General features: G+C 51.9%; 10 protein-coding genes across 10 annotated transcripts; 6 read left to right on the top strand and 4 right to left on the bottom strand.

Annotated features, from left to right (window-relative positions):
- Position 1: 1 nt before the first annotated feature.
- CI109_104236 (uncharacterized protein) lies at positions 2 to 826 on the top strand (the record flags this gene model as incomplete). Its single annotated transcript, XM_065967459.1, has 3 exons — positions 2 to 139; positions 196 to 750; positions 800 to 826. The coding sequence occupies 3 exons, from the start codon at positions 2 to 4 to the stop codon at positions 824 to 826; spliced, it is 720 nt and encodes a 239-aa protein (XP_065823531.1).
- A 3067-nt stretch (positions 827 to 3893) lies between these two features.
- Positions 3894 to 5405, top strand: CI109_104235 (uncharacterized protein; the record flags this gene model as incomplete). Its single annotated transcript, XM_065967458.1, has 5 exons — positions 3894 to 4112; positions 4160 to 4180; positions 4290 to 4751; positions 4994 to 5182; positions 5226 to 5405. 5 exons carry the CDS (start codon positions 3894 to 3896, stop codon positions 5403 to 5405), a joined length of 1071 nt encoding a protein of 356 aa, XP_065823530.1.
- Positions 5406 to 5888: 483 nt separating this feature from the next.
- CI109_104234 (uncharacterized protein) lies at positions 5889 to 7518 on the top strand (the record flags this gene model as incomplete). Its single annotated transcript, XM_065967457.1, has 4 exons — positions 5889 to 5953; positions 6002 to 6068; positions 6124 to 6659; positions 6717 to 7518. The coding sequence occupies 4 exons, from the start codon at positions 5889 to 5891 to the stop codon at positions 7516 to 7518; spliced, it is 1470 nt and encodes a 489-aa protein (XP_065823529.1).
- Positions 7519 to 7760: 242 nt separating this feature from the next.
- Positions 7761 to 9343, top strand: CI109_104233 (uncharacterized protein; the record flags this gene model as incomplete). The annotated part of the gene is made up of 6 exons (XM_065967456.1): positions 7761 to 8155; positions 8261 to 8277; positions 8319 to 8416; positions 8459 to 8522; positions 8686 to 9100; positions 9145 to 9343. 6 exons carry the CDS (start codon positions 7761 to 7763, stop codon positions 9341 to 9343), a joined length of 1188 nt encoding a protein of 395 aa, XP_065823528.1.
- Positions 9344 to 9376: 33 nt separating this feature from the next.
- Positions 9377 to 11367, bottom strand: CI109_104232 (uncharacterized protein; the record flags this gene model as incomplete). Its single annotated transcript, XM_065967455.1, has 5 exons — positions 9377 to 9542; positions 9596 to 10179; positions 10221 to 10868; positions 10999 to 11250; positions 11293 to 11367. 5 exons carry the CDS (start codon positions 11365 to 11367, stop codon positions 9377 to 9379), a joined length of 1725 nt encoding a protein of 574 aa, XP_065823527.1.
- Positions 11368 to 11784: 417 nt separating this feature from the next.
- On the top strand, positions 11785 to 12741 carry CI109_104231 (uncharacterized protein; the record flags this gene model as incomplete). Its single annotated transcript, XM_065967454.1, has 5 exons — positions 11785 to 11828; positions 11875 to 11971; positions 12018 to 12308; positions 12373 to 12442; positions 12500 to 12741. 5 exons carry the CDS (start codon positions 11785 to 11787, stop codon positions 12739 to 12741), a joined length of 744 nt encoding a protein of 247 aa, XP_065823526.1.
- Positions 12742 to 12886: 145 nt separating this feature from the next.
- CI109_104230 (uncharacterized protein) lies at positions 12887 to 13800 on the bottom strand (the record flags this gene model as incomplete). The annotated part of the gene is made up of 3 exons (XM_065967453.1): positions 12887 to 13311; positions 13376 to 13585; positions 13632 to 13800. 3 exons carry the CDS (start codon positions 13798 to 13800, stop codon positions 12887 to 12889), a joined length of 804 nt encoding a protein of 267 aa, XP_065823525.1.
- Positions 13801 to 14083: 283 nt separating this feature from the next.
- Positions 14084 to 17279, top strand: CI109_104229 (uncharacterized protein; the record flags this gene model as incomplete). The annotated part of the gene is made up of 4 exons (XM_065967452.1): positions 14084 to 14319; positions 14478 to 15054; positions 15240 to 17016; positions 17152 to 17279. The coding sequence occupies 4 exons, from the start codon at positions 14084 to 14086 to the stop codon at positions 17277 to 17279; spliced, it is 2718 nt and encodes a 905-aa protein (XP_065823524.1).
- Positions 17280 to 17344: 65 nt separating this feature from the next.
- On the bottom strand, positions 17345 to 18272 carry CI109_104228 (uncharacterized protein; the record flags this gene model as incomplete). The annotated part of the gene is made up of 2 exons (XM_032004033.2): positions 17345 to 17494; positions 17553 to 18272. 2 exons carry the CDS (start codon positions 18270 to 18272, stop codon positions 17345 to 17347), a joined length of 870 nt encoding a protein of 289 aa, XP_031861635.2.
- A 75-nt stretch (positions 18273 to 18347) lies between these two features.
- On the bottom strand, positions 18348 to 20099 carry CI109_104227 (uncharacterized protein; the record flags this gene model as incomplete). The annotated part of the gene is made up of 1 exon (XM_065967451.1): positions 18348 to 20099. One exon carries the CDS (start codon positions 20097 to 20099, stop codon positions 18348 to 18350), a length of 1752 nt encoding a protein of 583 aa, XP_065823523.1.
- Positions 20100 to 20227: the final 128 nt, after the last annotated feature.

Here is a 20227-nt window from a genome sequence, read left to right as displayed (position 1 = left end):
GATGAGCAGAACACTCGAACTTATCGATCGACTCTGCGCCTGTTTCGAGGAGTGCTCTACGGACGATGACCACCCCGCAGTGAGGTATGGACGACAGCTCGAAGCGTTGAGGAAGAAGTTGGCTGGGTTGTCTGATGCGGTGGGTCCGGCGACTGGATGCACAACATGTCTGATGCTAACTATGCGGTGGACTAGGCTGGAACACGAAGTCCTACCGGTGGTCGCACAATGCCTTTGCCACAAGCTCACTCCGAAACACCCGAATCACGAACTCCGGCGAATGGCGCTTCCGACTCGGCTCCTCATATCAACGGTCATAACGAGTCGCAATTGCCATCGTGGCTTCAGAACGTCGCAGGAGAGTCCAACCAATTCTCACCGCAATGGCAATTACCCGTAAACGATCAGGGGTACACTCAACCTATCGTGTTCCCCTACCCTAGTGCTCCGGTCAGCGGGGGCGGGCCTCAACCGAATCCTGGACCTACCTCTTACTCGTCGACATTCTTCTTCCCGCCCGCGCATCAACAACCATTGGGAGAAGTGGGCGTCATCCCTCCACCAGAGATGAATGGTGGAGGACAAGGCGATCAGAATGTGAATTTGGGATTCGCAACGCTGGACGATTGGTTCGGACCAGGTGGGATTGGTAGTTCAGAGACGCAAAATACAATCGGGCAGGATGGTGGTGTTGGTGCGATGGGCGGTTTGGATCTGCAAGATTTCTGGATGAAAGTGGGGCCAGGAGAGGTGAGTATGGTGGCAGGGTGGTGTGAGTTGGTGCTGATGCTGTGTATAGGCTCAAGGAGGGTTCCCGTTCAGATAGTCGGAACGTTGTGTTTTTACAGGTTTGTTGTAACGTGTCAATGTATTGGTTGTAATCGCTTTGGACGTGTCAAGGAATGGCGGTGATGTTGCAGAGACGATGTTTGTTGCAAATCTGGTCAGAACAGCCGTACAGTGTCCCACCATCGCCACATTCGCCCGAAACGATTCTTCGTCACCACCCGATGTACGTTGTTCGCTGCCATCGTGCTCATTAGAGATTGCCACGCACCACGTAGATTGATAATTGACCTGACACCTCTGCGCGACTCACCACACAGCAGCACAACTCACTCTGCCCCACATCAAAATAGAACGTTGTAACAGTCCGCGTTCTCATCTCTTCCATCGCATCGTAGTAATCACCACACCTCACTTCGCTCCTACACTGGCTGTCTCCGATTGCCTCACAGCTCGCTTCGCTCGCCACTCGCTCCGCTCGTGAAGAAAGACCTAAGCTCACTCGCTCTGCTCGTTCGCCCAACGTCGCCGCTCCCTTCGGTCGCGTCGACCCTCCCCCTCGCTCGCTTCGCTTGCTCGGGATACTCCTTTGGAGGTGTAGGGGATAAATCTGTGGAATCTTTTTTTGGAAATAAACAGCGTCGTCCATCCTCGTGATGCGCCCATGCACGAAAGTGTCAGCGTTGAAATATCCTCGGAGTATCCTCAAGTGATAGGGTGAGCGAATCAAGACATACGTTCTTCATCATCTGGCCATAGCTGTATGGCACTCGTCGCAACTCCCATCCTAACGCGATGTACAAAATCGCCAACCGAACAATATGTGGTGACGGGGGTGTAGGAGATAAATCTGTGGAATTTCAGGGTTCAACTGATAAGATATGTCCTGACGGCTGGTTGATGCATACGGTCATAATGCCATACGCATGTATGCATAAGGCCGAGGCACATGAGCCGTACACTGTCTCTTGCATGTGTGGTACAATCCGAGAACACGAGTCGTGTACATGTGTCGCCAAACCCAGCCATAACCAAGTTACGCAGAGGCGGGGGTGTAGGACATAAATCTGTGGAATCTCAGGGTCTGGATTTGGGTGATGGGTATTCGATGCGATTGTTGTTTCTAGCGTACACATGGTCGCTCGCATGCATAGCCTCCAGCAACAGGTTGCTTGGGGGCTGCTAATGCATACACTCATGATCGTTGAACCAGCAACTGTCAAAATGGAAAGCCGGTACAGCTGGGATCACGAGTGGCAGGGGTGTTTTAAAACTATTGGCATCAAGACGAGATCTACTCGTGATCATCGATCAGGACTACTTCCAATCGGTGAATGATCAAGGCCATATCTCATGCCGCACCAGTATGTATCGTCGTATCTTCGCTATGTGAACAGGCAGAGATAGGTACTACTATAGACAGAAGACATGAGTGGACAACTGCCTGCGGTCTACTGTTTTCTGAAAGTTGTGGGTGTAACGGATTGATAGGTGGAATCTGACTGTACGCTCTTCTTTCGCTCCTTATTCCCCTTCTTCCTGGTTCTCCCCACTAACTATGTATTTCGAGCTCAAGCACGAAGTCCTGCATAGATCACTTGATACGATGTGTCGGACGTGCACATATCTATCTCTTATCCAACGGGTGTTTCCAACATCCAAAGCGGCGAGTGGCTACCCTCTGAATCTCAGTCCAACTTGCGGTGATCAAAATCTTTCGTTAGATGTAGAGTATGTGACGCGGACTGTAATGATTCCTGCATTTCGTACCGGAATCTTGCCCCTTTTCATCCCATCTAGCATGTTGACTTCGAGAGATCGTCACCTAGGATATCTGCTCCTGTCGATGAATTGCCACTAGAACCAGCACTCAGAATGGTTGCGCAAATCGCCAATAAGGGGTAAGTGTTTAGGGAAGTCAAAGGGAAGTGGACAATCATGGAAGAGTGGTTGGAAGTGGGTGGCGAGACGCGGAATCAGCATTTGTTGATGCAGTTCGCGTTAGAGGTTAGGGGTTTAGGGAGGTTAGGGGGAAGGGGAATCCTTTTATGTCGGTTACCTTCTTTCTACTTGGCGGTGCACACGGCTTTCTCCATTTGAGGTGGTGGTGAGAGATACACATCATCTACGGTCTGGGCTAAGGGGTTTACTTATCATCTCACGTCCTTCTACATGTTGAAGAACGATAGCGTAGACCCATCTCTTCCACCCGCGGCATCCATCCAAATCGATTCTCCGTTGAAATTCGGGCACATCATTATGGTACACAACATGTCACGAGAAACGACGTTACTTCAAGGCATACAATCTGACCAACTCGGAAGATTCAACGCATATAGGTGCCAGACCTTATGCATAGGATAGCATGGATCCACTTCACGATTGTATGCTTTGTGAAGCGGTCAAGTCTCACCTTATCGGTTGGACCCTGAAATTCCACAGATTTATGTCCTACACCCCCGCCTCTACTCATATATAATTTTCAGTTTGGTGGCGGGCCTCAACTAAAAGTTTGAGTGGGACTTCAACTTGACACATGATAGCACTTCCAAACCGTTCATCCTTGACGCCGCAGACAATCACATTTTAGCACAGTAAATACACCGCAGACAGACAGCGACGGACGATGTCGTTTTGATTTCGTTTTTCTTTCAAGAAAATTCCACAGATTTATCCCCTACACCTCCGAAGGAGTATCCCCGAGCGGAGCGAGTGGCGAGCGAAGGCGAGCTGTGAGGCCAGTCGGAGGGAGCCCAGACGAGTGTACTATAGTTTGTTGAATAAATGGGTGGCGACTGAGATGTTGAGCTCGGTGCGGGGGATATCCTACCTAAAAACGTGTCTATCAACAATGTACGCCGGCGTAGATGTAACGCATATGCCAACGGCACAATGTAGTTTCTGCTGGTTGTTTGATCTACCTACGCTCAAAGGAACACGGGACAAAGGGACACCTACGACTTTCTGTTCCCCTCGCTCCTTTCACGTCAATGTCAACCACTGAGTTCATTTCAAGTTATCTTGTAAGGACACCACCACGCTTACAAGCGTATAATTGTACTTTGGCTTTTGTCACAGCAAGATCTAGTCAGGCGTGTTTTTGAACGATGCCAGACGCGAGTTCAGGCAAGGGCAGCAAATCCAGCTCGAAGAAAGATTCTTCTGGTAAGAAGCCCCGATCGGGCGAAAAGTCCTCAAGCGAACGACCATCATCCAGCAAGACACCCTCGGCCAGTGATGCAGCACGAAGAGCAAAAGATACTGCCAAAACGGTGGGAGATGGGGCTGGCAAGGCGTACGACACCGTAGCGGGTGTTTTTGGCGGCGTAAGTGTGCTGCCTAACCGTCGATGACATCGCTGACATCGTCACAGGACGACGGGCTGGACCAGACTGTGAGTAAACCGTCGTGACCACCGCTGACACGCAGATACGCCAATACAACCCTACGTTTCACGACTTTGCGGAGAAGTCGTTCCTGAAAGATACCACGGTCACGAACAGACCTGGCAAATTCCTCTTCTTCCTGATCGTCCTCGCCATCGTGCAATCGTAAGTGTTACGCGACGGCCTACTACTAACTCCAGATTCATCCCGCTGTTCCAATGGCCGCTGGACTTCGTCGCTCGATACCTCGGTTTCATCTTTCTGTATCATAGCGGACTCGATGAGCTCAAAGCGGGATTCGAAAGCGGTCGACGAGCACCCAAAGTGAAATCTCTCCTGACCGTGTTCATCCTCTCCTCGGCAATGCAGCTTGTCCCAAACTTCCTCTTCAATACGTATTACCATTTCGGAGCGTTATGGAGTTTCTTCCTTCCTGTGATACTGTTCATCACTCCGTGGCAAGATGCGCCCGATCAGACGATCGCCACTTTGATATGCGATACGTTTTTCTCGTCGGGAGCGGTCGTCATTGGTAGTCTCATTCCCGACTCGATGGGCGGAGAGAACGGACAAAACATGGTGAGTAAATATCGTCGTGTGACTATCGCTGACAGTTAGGCGATCCTTGTGGGTGGAGTCGTCGCACTTTGCTTGTGAGTACAGCCAGCCCATGTTGCATGCTAACGATCAGCTGGGTGGGTTACCTCGGAGCCACCGCCGCGTACGTCGTAACATGGTTCTTCCTCGCATTTTCCACCATCGACAACCTCGGTCGAACCTTTGTGACGAAAGAAGACAGCCCTTCGCGATTCTACACCCAGATGACTACCTGGCACAACCTCCTCGCGATTTGGCTCTGGCGATTCCTCGTATCCGCAATCGAAGGTATCTCGATCCCTGGGTTGATCTCCGTGATCGGCCTTATCCTCCACTACATCCCGTCATACTTCCTCTGGATGACGGGATTCATGTTCGCCATGCTGATGACGAAGAAGACCGAGAAACGACACGTGAGTGGGTAGGTGGGGGTGCTGTACTGATTCTACGACGCAGCGAGCGGATACGTGGTATGCCAGATGGCTCGTCGGTGCGGCTCCGTCCGTCTCGTCAAGTACTACCAAACCGTCCTCCAGCTCAAGCTCGAGCAGCGGTACGCGTTCTGGATCATCTCGATCGCAGGGTGATTCTAGTCGTAAATCCAGTAGCAGTAGTAGTCGGGAGAGGAGAAAGTAGTGCTGAGCATTTGCCACTCAGGGGGATCCATAGTACCCCCAATTGATCAGCTTATGCATGCGAGTATACGTTAGTCCCGTTCCCATATTACAGCTAGTTGGCCCGACATTACGAGTAACTTAGTGATAAGTCACCACCCCGTATATAACCTGAACGGTCGACGCGTCTCTCAGGGCAAAAATATCTTCTCCCCCACCCTCATTCCCTCATTCCCTCATTCCCTCAATCACCGTTTCACGAGAGAGATTGTGCACTTTCCATCCTAGTCATTCCTACATGTACGCGTTGGAATCAGTCATCAGTCCAAGCACACACCAACCCACATACAGCCTCTGACGACATTTTATCAATCTCTTCATTAGCTTTAAACTCTTGCCCCTTGTAACTCGCACTCGGACCACCCCGCTCCTTTTCGCGTCTGATTTCATTTCTGACATCTTGACTTTGTACATTCTCTTGACAACACATAGTACACTCGCCAAGATGACACCATCACGACGCAAGATCACCATGCATCTCAGTCTCCCACCGCGATTGACATTGGCCAGGTGAGTGCATCGTCAGTTTCGATTGCGCCCCCATTGACGTTTCACCAGGACCGACTCGGGTGACTCTGCGCCCGTGACGCCCGGACCTCATACCCCTCTTCCATATGAGTTTGGCGTGAGTGCGATCTTGTTCTGCTGTATCAACTGCACCACTCTGACCCTCCTACTAGTACTACCACCCGGGAATAGAGAACAAACTCCCCACAGACCTCATGCAACTCGACGAATCGTCCATCTTCAACACTGTCGGATCGAAGCGAGGTCGTGACGAGGAAGAAGAAGAAGAGAAAGTAGAGCCAGAATGGACAGAGGAGGAACTCGACGTGATCCAGTCCACGTTGATACACCCCTTCCGACCTATATCCACACACTACCCACCAGGAGAATTACCGCCACCCAACGTCATCGACGAGTTGACCAACCAGATCATCAACTACGCGTTCAGGGGGAATCAGTCCGAACGTCAATCTTCCCCTACTTCCGATTGTTCGAACGACGGTTGGACCCACTCGTGGGATGCGACGCGTAAGAAGCTGTTCGATACTGCTCTCGCTGAGAGCAAGTTTGGACACGATGCGGAAGAGAGGAAGATGACACGAGAGGAGAGACAACATCGTCCAGGATTGAGAAGAATGGATAGTATGGATTTCTTGGATCAAGCCGAGCCAGCAGAACAACAATCCAACGATATCGGGCGGGCTTTAAAGTGAGTTTACCTCTTATGTGACCACGCTGACCTCGCAGATTATCGACCACACTGCAGAACACAGCAAAGCAAGAACCTCTCCTTCTCGGCTTGTCACGGTCAACCTCAGGTGAGTCGCAACCTGAATCATACCGTACTGACATCCTCAGTCGGATCGGGACTCGATTCTGAACCGTTATGCACTCCCGGCCCTTCCACCTCCATCACACTCACTCCTGCATCTCCTACCGCTCCCGCCCCTCCTCTCCGACGCAAACCTTCCTTCCGTTCATCCTCGTCAAAACCCCTTCGTCCATCAAGTCTGCTACAACGGGGCAGAAGTTTCACAGCGGACGATCTTCGAGCGGAAGCCGAAGCAGAGGAGGCAAACGCTTCGGCAGCGGAACCATCACCCACTTCCCCTCGCCTCGTCACATCGCCGCTCACGATGACACCCCTCAAACCTCAACTACTCCCGCCCACAGCCCACGCCACTGCTCGTCTTACCCGTTCCCAATCATCATCTTCCACCCTCAACCCACCGCCTCACGCCGTACAAAAGATGTTTCTCTCCTCGCCGAAACCAAGCACGACAGATCGAGCGTCTCTTGCAATGCCGCTTTCCCCTCCCAAACCCATCGAATCCCCATTAGCGCTTCCCCTCCCCATCGGAGGATTACAGAACTCTTCAAAATCCACCAACCTGTCCAGCTGGAGCGATAGCGAAGATGAAGGACCGAGCAAGACCCGAGCGATCAAAAAGATGAAGCAGGGCAAGCCGAAGAGTTTGAGAGCTCCTGCGTTGATGACCTCGGATCAGTTGATCAACTCGGGTGGTCTGCGTAGTCCGTTCGAGGAGAAGGATGAGTTGAGTTTCTAGTCGTGACCATTTGTGCATCCTGTTGTTGTAGATTGAATATACATGCATAGTTCTTGTAATGGACAGGTTTGGGTACCCACTGAGGCGAACAGAGGGACGCTTTGTGAGGTATTTCTGCTGCAGACAGATAATGAACGAACTCGCGTCACTGTGACGCTGCCTCCACTTCGCTCGATCACCTCGTCAAGTATCTATTTCTGCATCGTCGCAGCAACATGATATACCTAATCACATCAAACACGATGAGCTCTACAAATCAAATACAAAGTCTCATCGCGCACTACCTCGCGACCAACTACCCTTCCGTTCTCGAACCATTCCTCCAAGCTTCCCACATCCCTGCACCGGACCCCTCACAACCGCCCAACCCAGACTTGCGCACCCTGGTAGAAGATTGGGCTTCGCAACAGCTCGTTAACAATCTCGATGCGGTGGTTATAGAAGATGAAGAGATGGCTCCTGTAGACGATGGAAGCTGGAGAGGATGGACGACCAAAGACGTCATGAAATTGACATTGAAGGAGGATGTGAAACTGTCCGGAGCAAAGAGGAGTTTGGAAGGGATCTCGGCGTCGAATCTGTTGACGGTCGGACAAGCCAAAGTCCCCAAGAGGGAGTTTGTCACCTCGACCGCTTCGTAAGTGTACGATGTCTGTCTCGGGCTTATCGCTGTCCAGATACCAAGCGACGTACCCGTCAAAAATCATCACCACCTCCGTGGACAAGTCGCTCAAGATCATAGACTATCAATCGGGCGAGGTGAGTCTTCAGTCTAGGCGCAGCTCGCTGACATACCACAGGTCGAGCGGATACTGCAACCCCATCGAGCAGCAATCTTGGCGTTCGCTCTGCATCCTACGAACCCTCGTTATCTCCTCACCGGATCGATGGACGGGACGTGAGTACCTCCAACCTTGCGACATGTGCTGAACTCATATAGAACCGTACTCACCGACCTGGTCACCGATCAACCATCACAAACCTTCACATCGTCCAAATTCGTCGTCCGAGTCGCCTTCTCTCCCGACGGCCAATATATCGCCACCGCATCATACGACCACCACATCGTGATTTACCAAGCGACCTCGTCCGCTCATCCTCCACCTTTTACCGAAGACGACATCCCTCTCGACGAAACGGATGATGCTCAACTCGCTTGTGATCCAGATTTGCGATATACCGAAGTACACAGGATCAAAGTTGATTCCAACCCCGAGGCGATCTTGTTCCATCCCGAATCATCATGGTTGATGTACACGACTCGTTCATCCCATCTTCTCACTTATGTCAGACTCCCTTCCTCGTCCACTGAAGGACAATGGCAAGTCAAAACGAAGAGCTTCAACCCCCATCCAATGGACAACCATGTCAGCTTTGCGGTATTGAATCTCGCATTACATCCCTCCGGTAGAGTTATCGCTTGTCAGACAGGAGATCATCGAGGAGGTGCTGGCGAACGGATCTTGATATACGGGGTGGAACCGGAAGAGACGGAACGACTCGCATGTCTCTGGACAGGAAGCGAGGGAGATGATTTCGTACTCCCTCGAATGGCTTGGCTACCTGACGGGTCAGCGCTGATGTGAGTGACCTCAAATGTTGAGTATCGCTGATATGATTCCGCAGCACCACAACTCCCAACGGATACCTCAACCTTATCTCGCTTAGCGGCGAAACACGCTCCAGCGTCAAGATTCACGGTGCACAAGATCTGGGACAAGCATCTAGCGAAGTCGTCAGAGATTGTTATGTCGTCTCTACAGACGATGGCGATTGGGAGGTCCTAAGCGTGGGTTACGATCGTCAGATCAGAATATCCAGATAGATGCTACCTAGATAGATGCTACATGCTTGTATGCTACCGGTTCTTCCGACTTTCCATCGCGTCGTCACCTGAATCTTCCGATCCACCTCCATCTATCTCGTACCAAGGTTTCTGTCCCTCTTCCCAGTCATATTCTCCATCTTCATGCTGTGGCACAAACGGCGAGAGATCCAAGTCGAAAGCCGGAACGTCGATCATACTTAAGCACACCTTTAGCACGTTCTTATAGTCGTCAAAAACTCCTTGACCCACCTCATCCCCTCCTCTCTCATATCCTCGACCATGCGCATAACACCCGATTCATCCGATACAGGGCCCATGGTTGGTGATTTGGCAGACTTGATACTCTCTCTGGTTTTCTTCCTACTGAGTCGTCGTTGCAACGCTATATCCTTCCAATCCGGGCTCTGAGCTTCTTCAGGGGACGTGGGGATCTCTTCCTCCTCGTCGTCCTCTCCCAAGTCCGCCGCAAGCAACTCTCGCAGCCACACGTCAAGGTCTTCGTACACCATCGCAGCTTCTTGCGCCATCCAAGGGAAGATCATGAAATCGTGCACAGCATCAGGTCCGCAAAACAGCCGATCGGGAACAACGGTCTTTTCGTCCTGCCGAGAGAGCTGTATTCTATCCCATAAGATCTTGATAGACGTAACGAGTCTCTCGGCATCGCCATAGACGATGTAAGTTGGTGGGAAGTGTTCGAACGAGTCTGGACCGTTTGGTTTCGCCGGTAACAGCTTTGAGGCTGGGGAAAGATAACTCGAAGTGTGGATCGTCGAAGCTGGCAGCGCTCGTAGCAGCAAAGAACATGCAAATGGTCCAAAGGTGTCCTCGATCTGAAGTGTGTCAGCTTGGGTCGACGCAATAGGTCACTCACGACATCCGAATCCGCATTGTACCTCACTGCTTCTGCTCCCCACGCATTGGTGAAACCCACATCACTCCAGGGACTCATCAACACCACACCACGAGGCATCTTCAACCCCACCCCTGACCCCGAATCTCTCAGCCATCTGACCAAGGCCAGCGCAAGATGACCTCCCGCCGAATCCCCTCCAATGACGATGTCTCTCTCCGGGATATGTTCCACCTTGACCAAGTGATAGTAAGTCGTTATCGCATCGAGGAGCGGGATCGGCCAAGGACCCGTTGGCGCGAGACGGTAGTCGACGGAAAGAACGTGATGTATCGGTGAATGCTTGACAAGCGATTTACATATCGACGAGGTGAGATCAGTCTCCGCAGCGGTACCACAAAGGTATCCTCCGCCGTGAAAGTGTATCATGACAGGATCTCCTGGAAGTCTCGGTTTTGGACCTGTTCTAGTCAGCTTAGCCCAGTCTCCACAGCACCCACCTTCGTCAGGCGTTGCCTTCTCCCCCGTGAACCAAAACGCTTTCACTTGCTCAAATCCATACTTCGTCGACCGCTCATTCTCCGCATTCCATCGTCCCCAAGCCTTCGGGTCATCTCGTTTCAGTCGATGGATGAAATGGGGGTTCCACGATCCTCTGGACTCGTGCAACTGAGCCAGGGTCTCTTTAGCATGACCTCGAAGAAGTGAAGGTGGCGCAGGGGGGATAGTGATCGGATGTGAGTGAGTTAATGTCGTCGGATCCTGCATACATCAGCTCCACACCCCGTAAGTCACTCACCAAATCCACGCTGAGATCCCTGCCCAAATAGTCCAGCTCGCATCTCGCTACCAGACCACACAGTCTCCGACTAAACCTCACTCTCAGGCATCGTTCCAGGGTCCAGCTCGTTCGAGGTCGATTGCCCCTCAACAGGTAGATGATCGTCCACATCGGCACAAGGATGAATATCGTCGTGAGGACGAAGAAGAACAGGTAGATACGTCTGAACAATGGATGACGCAGGAAGACATTGCTCGGTGCATTGACGAGCTATGTGTGATCAGCGATTGATGTCTCGCAGCCGGGACTCACCAAGAGCTTGTTAATGGCTTCCGAGGTCATCTCTCCCCAGCTCTCATCTTCCGCGGTGTCCACAGGTTTCTCCATAGTATTATCGACGTGCGTTGGGTATGCTCTATTGTAGATACTGTACACATCTAAATGATAACATTGTAAATTACAGTGAAATAGGTGAAACAACTATGAAGATCTGTAGAAAGGAAATAATTTTCATCCCTCCGCCCATGTCACACGACCGCAAGGTATGTACCAAATTCAACCTCAAAGGTTACTACTATATATGGGTGGGGGTGCGAGACCACGTCGGTTTCCCTCCTACATGCATGGAGGTGACCATCGCAGATGTTTCGGTGGAAGGAGTAACGGCTAGAGATGATCGTCACCCACGTTGGAAGGCGTCATCGGTTAATCGCTTCCGACGGAGATTATTGCGAGGTCAAAGTTATCTCACACCGACGACAACAACCAACACTTTATCAGCTCGACATCAACCATTACATACGAATGTCAGCGCAGCTAAGGAGAAAGCTGGTGGTCGTGGGCATTGGGTGAGTCGTCTAGCTCGTAGCGGACACGCCCACTGATACCTCGCAGCGGGGCGAGCTGTTCCGGCAAAACCCTCCTCGCCAAACATATCCGTAACGTTCTACCTCAAGGAGCGACAATTATCCACCAAGACGATTTCTGTCCCGTAAGTGGCCAAGGTTCAGTCTGAGAGCTGACATCTCCAGCCTGAGGACAAAGTACCGTACTCTTCTCGCTACCCCGACTTGCAAGATTGGGATGATCCTGAAACTTGTATTCAATGGCCTGAATTCCGTTCTACCCTGCAAGAGATTAGGCACACCGGCAATCTTCCTAAACATGCTTCTCACGACCATCTCAACAAACAGGTGAAAGTGCAGGTAGCGAAAGGCGTGTACGACAAATGGAGGAGGTCTTTCGAGACTCTAGCAGAGGATCAGGCGCAACAAGGTATCGAGCTAGTATGGTTCTTAGTGGATGGGTTCGTTTTGTATTACGATAAAGTGAGTTCTCAGTACCGGAACCCTCGCTAACGGCCAGGATGTCGTCAACAACCTTGATATCCAGATATTCCTGAGAGTCCCATACCAAGTGCTGAAGAGTCGACGAGAAGAGAGACAGGTCTATGTGCTTCAGCGTAAGTTCTGACTATTTCTGGACGCCGCTGACCAGTCAGACCCCGATGATGCTGCAGCAGGCGGCGTCTGGGTCGACCCCCCTGAATACTTTGACAAGATTGTTTGGCCTGGGTATCTCAAGGCGCACAACGAGCTGTTCCAAGATGTAGAAAAGGGACCGTTGAAGGGGGCTTGGGGGGACAAACTGGTGTTATTAACCCCGGAAGAGGGTGAAGCAGGGATGACCAATGCCTTTGACAAGGCTTGTGAGGCTATCATAGATGGCTACCGAAAAGGTGCAGGATCATTCATCTCATAGCTAGAATAGTTGACCATCGCGATGTATGCACATCGATAACATTGTCCACATCGTGATGCAGGTCCAAGCGCGTGAAGTCTGAGCTACGCTCCCCGGCCTTGCCCAACTGCCCGAAATCATCTGCCGTCAGCCATGTTTGACTCGTTCATGACTCACTTGCACCTCGTACAAAGACGTCTTGTACCGTCACCACCACTTCAAAGTCTGATCCTATGCCAATCAGGCGAACTTCTTCATCCCCAAAGTCGAGCAGCTCCGGATCACCTTTGCCCAAAAGGTACGCTTCGCCTGCTTCTGTAATTATGCCAAAGCGGTTTGCCGAACCCGATACTACCGTCTGAACTCCCAAACCCTCAAACTCCTCCAGCAGCTGCACTTTGATCGGCTCATCGGTCTTCCTTTGACGAGGTGGAAGGCTGCGAACATCGACAAGCTCGAACAGGTGCGGCGTCGGTCCGAGAGTTAGGGCGAGGACTCGAGACTCGGTCGTGTAAAGCTTGACGGAAGAAGTGAGTAAGGGATGTCGAAGCGGTCCCTGCGGACTACGACCCTCGATCAAATCGTCCAACGCTTCGAAGAGATACACTCTATCGGCTACCCTATTAGCTTCCACTCGCAAGCATGTGGAACTCACATCGACTAGCATACACCGCCCCCAGGCCAGTCACGGCAACATCATCCCATGTCCCTGAACCTTTGATGCCGTGGGTCGTCGAGACGCGACCATCCAGGTGCAAAAAACCAACAGGTCTATCGAATCCAATGACTCGTCGTATTGCATCGACTGGTAGTACGCTCGTAGTCTCGGAGACCAATGGGTCGGTCCCCCATGCATGATAATAGTCTTCGGCTGGAAGAATCAGCACTGTTCGTCTCGGCGACAAACCCACCCTTCGCGATTGTACACGTCCATCCGTGCCAAATGATTTCCCCGCAATCGATATTTCCGGTGATGTCAATAGGAGTTTGAATCACAGGAGCGCCGAGCGGGTCGATGTTGCGGCAGACATTGTTCCCGAAAGCGAGGAAGCGGACTGGCCTGTCTACTTCATGGCTCATTGATGAAAGAATGAGACGAAGAAGAAGAACAACGAATGAGGTCATTTCCAAAACACCCGGAAGAAAATAAAAAGTCACGCGCAGAAGTCGAGATCTCATGTTGCATCTTGATCACTTCTTCACAATACATCTTCATTTTGGCCGCTTCGTTGATCGCAAACCCTGTGCAAGAGCTTCACAACTTGGCTCTTCACAGCGCTCCATCCATATCGCAAACTCTCCCTCCACGGAAGCAAGCAACAATACATCGGCCGGCCAGTGGCCGGCCTAGTTGAGTTTCAACATGACAGTCGTCGGAGCGACCACCGCCGTAATCGCGACAACAGCCTATGTCCCTCCGTACAAGTATGTCACCTCGAACGCGGCAGCGCCGCAAGTAACAGGATCCGTAACGAGTGCTTTACCTGTAAGTCTTTGCTTCGTCGATTACGCTGACGGGCCTCAGATCAATCCCACAATATCGTCCACCTCGTCTGATTCCGATTACGCTGCTGCGTATCTCGTAGCCCACCGACTGAGGTGAGTTACTCTGATTCCCGTCCATCGCTTACAACCTGCAGTTGGCCATCATACCGTTACGCCTATCTTCTTTGGGTGGTATTCGCGCTCCTTGCAGGGATTTACGCATTATCGCACCATCTGAAGCTTTCTGGTGGATCCCTTGGCGCCGCTTTCAGCAAATGGGGGATGCGAAGAAGACCCGTCGGCAGAAGAAAGGCCGGAGGTGCAAGAGGCAGGGCTTTACCCAGCAACAGCTTACTGGTGGTCATCGCTATCATCGTCATCGTCTCCTGTGTTCTCGCTCTTCTCGGTGCCGACTACATTCGACCATCCTCGTCAATCCTCGACTTTTCGTCATCGTTCCGTAAACGATATGTGGCCTATACCATCAACAAAGCGTTCTGGACTTCCGGTTCTCGATTCGGCTACATGGCGTTCGCTCTGATCCCCCTGGTGATCCTGTTCGCGCTCAAGGCTCCTCCTTTCGCCGTCTTTGCGATCCGCCCTTTCACTCACCTCTTCGCCGACAAACTCGCCCTTTTCCATCGTGCTTCCGCGTGGCTGGTATGGGGTTTCACCACAATTCATGTCGTACTCTGGACAATTCAGCTTTTCCAAGATCAACGGAACGGACGAGCGGTGTGGTTTCTCCTCTGGACTAGCCCAAGGTTAATCTTCGGAGTGATCGCATATGCCGCGATGACAGCGGTGATGGCATTGAGTCTGAAATCGATACGGCAGCGCGGTTATGAGGTGAGTGATGACGTCTACTCATGACGCTGACAACAAAACAGTTCTTCTACATCTCTCACGTTGTGTTCGTCATCCTCACCCTTGCATGCTCAGCCCTTCACCACCCAATCTTATGGTTTTGGATGGCGGGGGCTGGAGGTCTGTGGGCGTGTGAACGAGCTTGGCGTTTTGCTCGCGTCGCAAAGATCAACGGATTATTTGGCAAGAGGAAGAACGCCCCATTGGTGGCCGGGAAGCCGTATCGCGACAATTCCTACGGCATGCAAGATATCAAGCGAAATAATCACTCCCTCTACGATCCCGTCTACTCCGACAAGACCCTGCCTCGACCGCCTGCCGAACCGACTTCCGAAGCACTGGACTTTGGCAGACGGTCAGAGTACGGTTACGACGAAGGATCTCTTCAACCTCTCGGGTCGTACGAATCACGTTACAACGATCCACAATTCCAGCCACTCAATGACCCCCATCTACGACAGCAGTCCATCGTTTCGATACCCCCAGCTCCGGCTGCTGCTCTCCCGCCGCCTCTCACACCTGTGCCCATTCCCGTCGGATACGCTCAAGCTCAACTCTTACCATCCCGTACCATTCGTCTCACGATCAATGTGGCTCGTCCATTTCAGTGGTCACCCGGGCAAAGCGTTCTGCTCTTCCTCCCCGATCTGTCCAAATTTCAGAGTCACCCTTTTACTATCACCAACACCGATCCTACCGAAATCGTGCTCCTTGTCAAAGCAAGAAAGGGGCTCACCCGACGACTGTTCAACCTTGTCAGGGCAAGATCGCTTGCCGCAGTCGGCATCACCAGCCAAAAGGACAAACGGGTCTCAATGGGAGCGATGCGAGCTGGCGAAACGGGTGTGCAGGTCCCTCCTATCTTCATTCGAGCTTGGGTCGATGGGCCCATGGGATCTGCAGGGAGAGTCCGGTGGCAAAACCACTCCTCGGTGATGGTTGTTTGCGGTGGGTCCGGAGTCAGTTTCGGTGTAGCCGTGTGTGAACACGTCTGTCGCTTGATCAATCAACGAGCGGGCAGAATACAAAGGATACGATTCTGCTGGGTAGTGAGAGAGTACGCAGAGATAGCATGGGTCGCTGGCCAGCTCCGTCGATGTCAAGAAATGGTCCCGGCGAACCAACTCCAGATCGACATCTTCGTCACCAACGCCAACAAGATCAGAGACGAGTTTGCACCGCCCCAGCCTGGTTTCGCTCGAGGTGGTCACACAAGACGAGGGTCATCAGACTCCGTTACGAGTGAAATGAGTATGGATTCTCCGATCGACGCGGACGACTCCATTGACGGTCACCTGTCCGCAAACTATGCCGACGTGATCGATCTGACCAATTATGAGGACGAAGAAGACGTCAACGATCCGGCAGAACACCACCTATCCGAAACCCTCCAGCAGCAAGGCAAAGTACGTCGGGCGAAATCACGTCGAGAGACCAAGACCAAATCTCGTATGGTCAAGTCGCCGACATACCCACCGACTCGACTACAGTCCACATACCAAGACGAAGCGGAAGCACAGTATGTCGCCGCAGCTCGAGGCGAGCACAACCCTCGAAGCAGCTACTTCTCCACACAAGGCGGAGGCGAGCGATCGTCATCAAACCTCGCGGTTGATCACTCGCCCTCCAACAGTCTGTATATGCCACAATCTCAACCCATGCTCACGTCCGATTCCGACCGACGACAATCTTACCGATCATACGCCGATTCAACGTACGCACTTTATGATCCATTTGGAGGCGGCGGTTCTGGACGCAGCATTGCACCATCTCCGAGCCCGTCAATGTTCTTTGACGACACACAATCGATTGGCGGAGATTCAGCCCGTGAGATTCTTTCGAGGACGTCACGAACGCAGAGTATGGTCCTGTTGGAAGATGCGGGTTCTGATCCGACTGGTGATGCGGGATTATGGATCGACGAAGCTGATTACGCGGCTATGAGTATCATGTCAGAAATGGCAAGAGCAGGAAAGCCCAAGCTCTCCGCAATAGTCGAAGAGGAGATCGAGATAGCTCAAGGAAGCATGATTGTAACAAGTGAGTTTACTTTTACACTGACAGATCGCTGACAATCAGCTTGTGGACCGGTCACTCTGAATACGGTCGTACGAAACCTTGTATCAAAACATATTTCGCCTGCACGAATACGACGAGGAGACAAACGCGGCCAGATTGCGATTTACAGTGAGGATTACGAGGCATGATGACGAGAGTCACGTAGTGTTATAGGAACAATGATGCATTTTAACGTGGTGTATACAACAATTGATCATTTCTTCTTCGACCTCGTAGCTGACGCAGGCGCCGGAACGGGTTCCTCCCCATCATAAAATATCGCTGTCACGACTATCCGTGTTCGCTTGAGATTGTCAACCGGTCGATGAGATTCTATTACGTTGCCATGTTTATCCAGGGGGATCTGGAACCGTGTCAGCGGGACAGTCGGTAATTGCCGTGACACATATCATCACACTTACCTTGGTCTTGATACAACTCTTCGATGTCGGTTCAAAGCCATTACTTGATGGCGGTCTGACCGTGCCATCATCTCGCACGATCAATACCTCTCTATCCCATTTAACCGACTTGTCGTCCGTCTTGGCTCGTTTCGTCGGTCTAGCTGGAGTCACGAAATCTTCTTCGTCGCCCGGTCCTCGCGTCTGTGTAAGCTTTTCGATCGCAGGTCGTTCCACATGACCGTTATCCTCTTCACCCTTTCGCCGTCTCGCTCGGTCCTCCCGAGCGTTCTTCTTCTCTTCCTCGTCTTTCTCAGCTGTTGTGCGGATCTTTGAGGTGGGACTTGGCGGTCGAGGTCCCGGTTGACGGATTATTTGTCGATCGATGGCGCAGTGATAAACCTGATTTCGCATAGTATTTCGCTGAGTCGCCGTCTTCAACTCTTTCTCAGACATGTTGGGAGCTATGGTAGGCGTGACCGTAGGTTTGGGAGGGGGCTTGATGGCTCGTTTCGGACGTCTCACTGATTTACCGCGTGGCGATGGAGATTTCGGCGACGAAGGGGGTTTATCTAGTGCTACAGACACTTCTTCATGATCTTCACTTGACCCTCGTACAGGCGTCGGAGACGAAGCTGTATTCTCTGTTGCCTGTCTTGTTGCACTGGACGGCGGACCAGCTGTTATGGGTTCAGGAACCGATGAGACATCGTGAATTGGCTCCGGTATGGAAGCCGCCATCATCGGTGTGAAAGATTGCACTTGTCGCGGAGTGCCGAAACGTAGCGGTGTACCAAGCTAATCGTCAGCGCATATTCACATTTTATTTCGACTCACCTTCTTCGGCGTGCCCTTGTCTATGATCGACCTCTTGAGGAGACCGAGTCTACCGGGAGAGTGGAAACTCGGACGCGTCATATACTGCGTCTCGCCAGTAACACCTATAGAAAACACCGGAGCCATCTGCATGTCTACCATTTGTGTCTCTCTCAAAATGCGAGACGGTTGACCTAACGTCGGCCTAGAAGGCGGCGCAGCGGAAGGTAATCGAGACGTGATAGGTTGCACCATCGACATCGGACGGACGTGTTGAGGCTGCGGTATCGGTCGTTTCAATGGAATCGACGAGGTAGGAGGCGCGGGTTTCACCAAAGCATTGATCTTTGGACGTGGCATAGAAGACTTCGCGACCAGAGCTGGCCGGGGGATGATACGGTTGGTGGACTGGGCCAGTGGCACGACAGGACCAACAGGCGATTTAGCTAGGGGCTTTTTGAAAGTCCTCTTCGGTTCTGTATGTTTCGTGCTCGTGGAAGAAGTACTAGATGAGGACGAAACAGATCGTTGAGGAGGACCCATGGAGCTGATTTTCCTAGTTGTAAGAGCGGAGTCGAGTTGTCCTCTGATAGCGAATGCACGAGCGGTAGAGTTGGTTGGCTGAGGTAGGGTTGGAGGTTTGACAGACGAGAATTTCAACAGCTTGGCCCCTCTCTGTACCAGCTCGGGAGGTGGCATGGGAGTTGCACAGGAGGGCGTTGCTGAAGTCTTCGGTAAGTCCTTGACGGGACTATCGATTGCTGTCAATTGCACCAAAGTGTCAGTCGATTCGGCGATAGGCGGTTCGAGCAAAGTAGGAGGGAGAGGTCGACAGGGCGATCCGGTCTCGGCACGGATGGAAGTGAAATGATGGGAAGAAAGGACGGGGATAACGACCGGTCCAGCTCGAGCGACGGGAAGTGGGGAGTCGAGGTCATCGGTGGAAGAAGGCGACAGTGTCGCTCTAGGTGAGACTGTTCCCTCGAGGGACTCTCCGAGTTGCTCTACATGTTGCAGAGACGCCGACGCAATAACCTCGTGTCCGCCTTCTCGCTCTTCCAAACCAGTTTCTGGATCTGAGAAATCGCAAAGCCGGAGTCCTCCCATATCCAACTGTGCGAATTCTGCAAAGGTCAGCGTGCGCAATGGCTTCATCAACTCACCATCATCACTATCCTCTACGTTTGTGAGATGTTGGCCGATAGATACTGGGTGATCCGTACTTCCTGTTCTGCTCGGTGACGGATTATCGATAGGTTTGATGGGCACATTCTCCTTGTCACTCCCGACATCATCCAGAGGCGACTCTGGTCTGTTCGGCCGAGGAGTGGTAAGATGAAATGATGAAAGGCGAAGAGTGAGATCTGATCCTTCTGACGTTTTACTCGGACTCGATGTTGGATCTACCCGCGGTGACGATGAACAATCACTGTCATCGCTATCCTGATTGATTTCCCTTGGCTGTGTCTCCGACGACAGTAGTAAGGTTTTCCGTCGGAGAAACTCTCTAGAGTCCCGTTTCTTGACACGGTGGATGGCTGGAAGCGGAGAGAGCACTGATGAGGACAACTTCGCTAGTAGTTGCAATTCGCTAGGCTGACGAGGACCAAGGAAAACGCCATCATCTTCATCGGAGGAATCTGAACTTTCGTTATCGCTTTGACTTGCTGCTGTGGTATCGGAACCGGAGAGCGAAGCGTCCTCTTGGCAGACAGGCCGGTCGAGACGAGGTATAGGAGAGGCAAGTGACATGACTGCCCGAAGTGATGCAGAGGTATAATAAGTATCCAATATGTACAAGGTGGAAATGATGATGGTGAGAAATGGGTGTGTTGTTGTCGTCTTTGAATGTTGTGTTGTTTATACTTGGGAACTGGAAT

This window comes from Kwoniella shandongensis, chromosome 7 (genome assembly GCF_008629635.2).
Source record: "Kwoniella shandongensis chromosome 7, complete sequence".
NCBI classification, from domain to species: Eukaryota; Fungi; Basidiomycota; class Tremellomycetes; order Tremellales; family Cryptococcaceae; genus Kwoniella; species Kwoniella shandongensis.
This window is presented reverse-complemented; position numbering and strand designations above follow the sequence as displayed.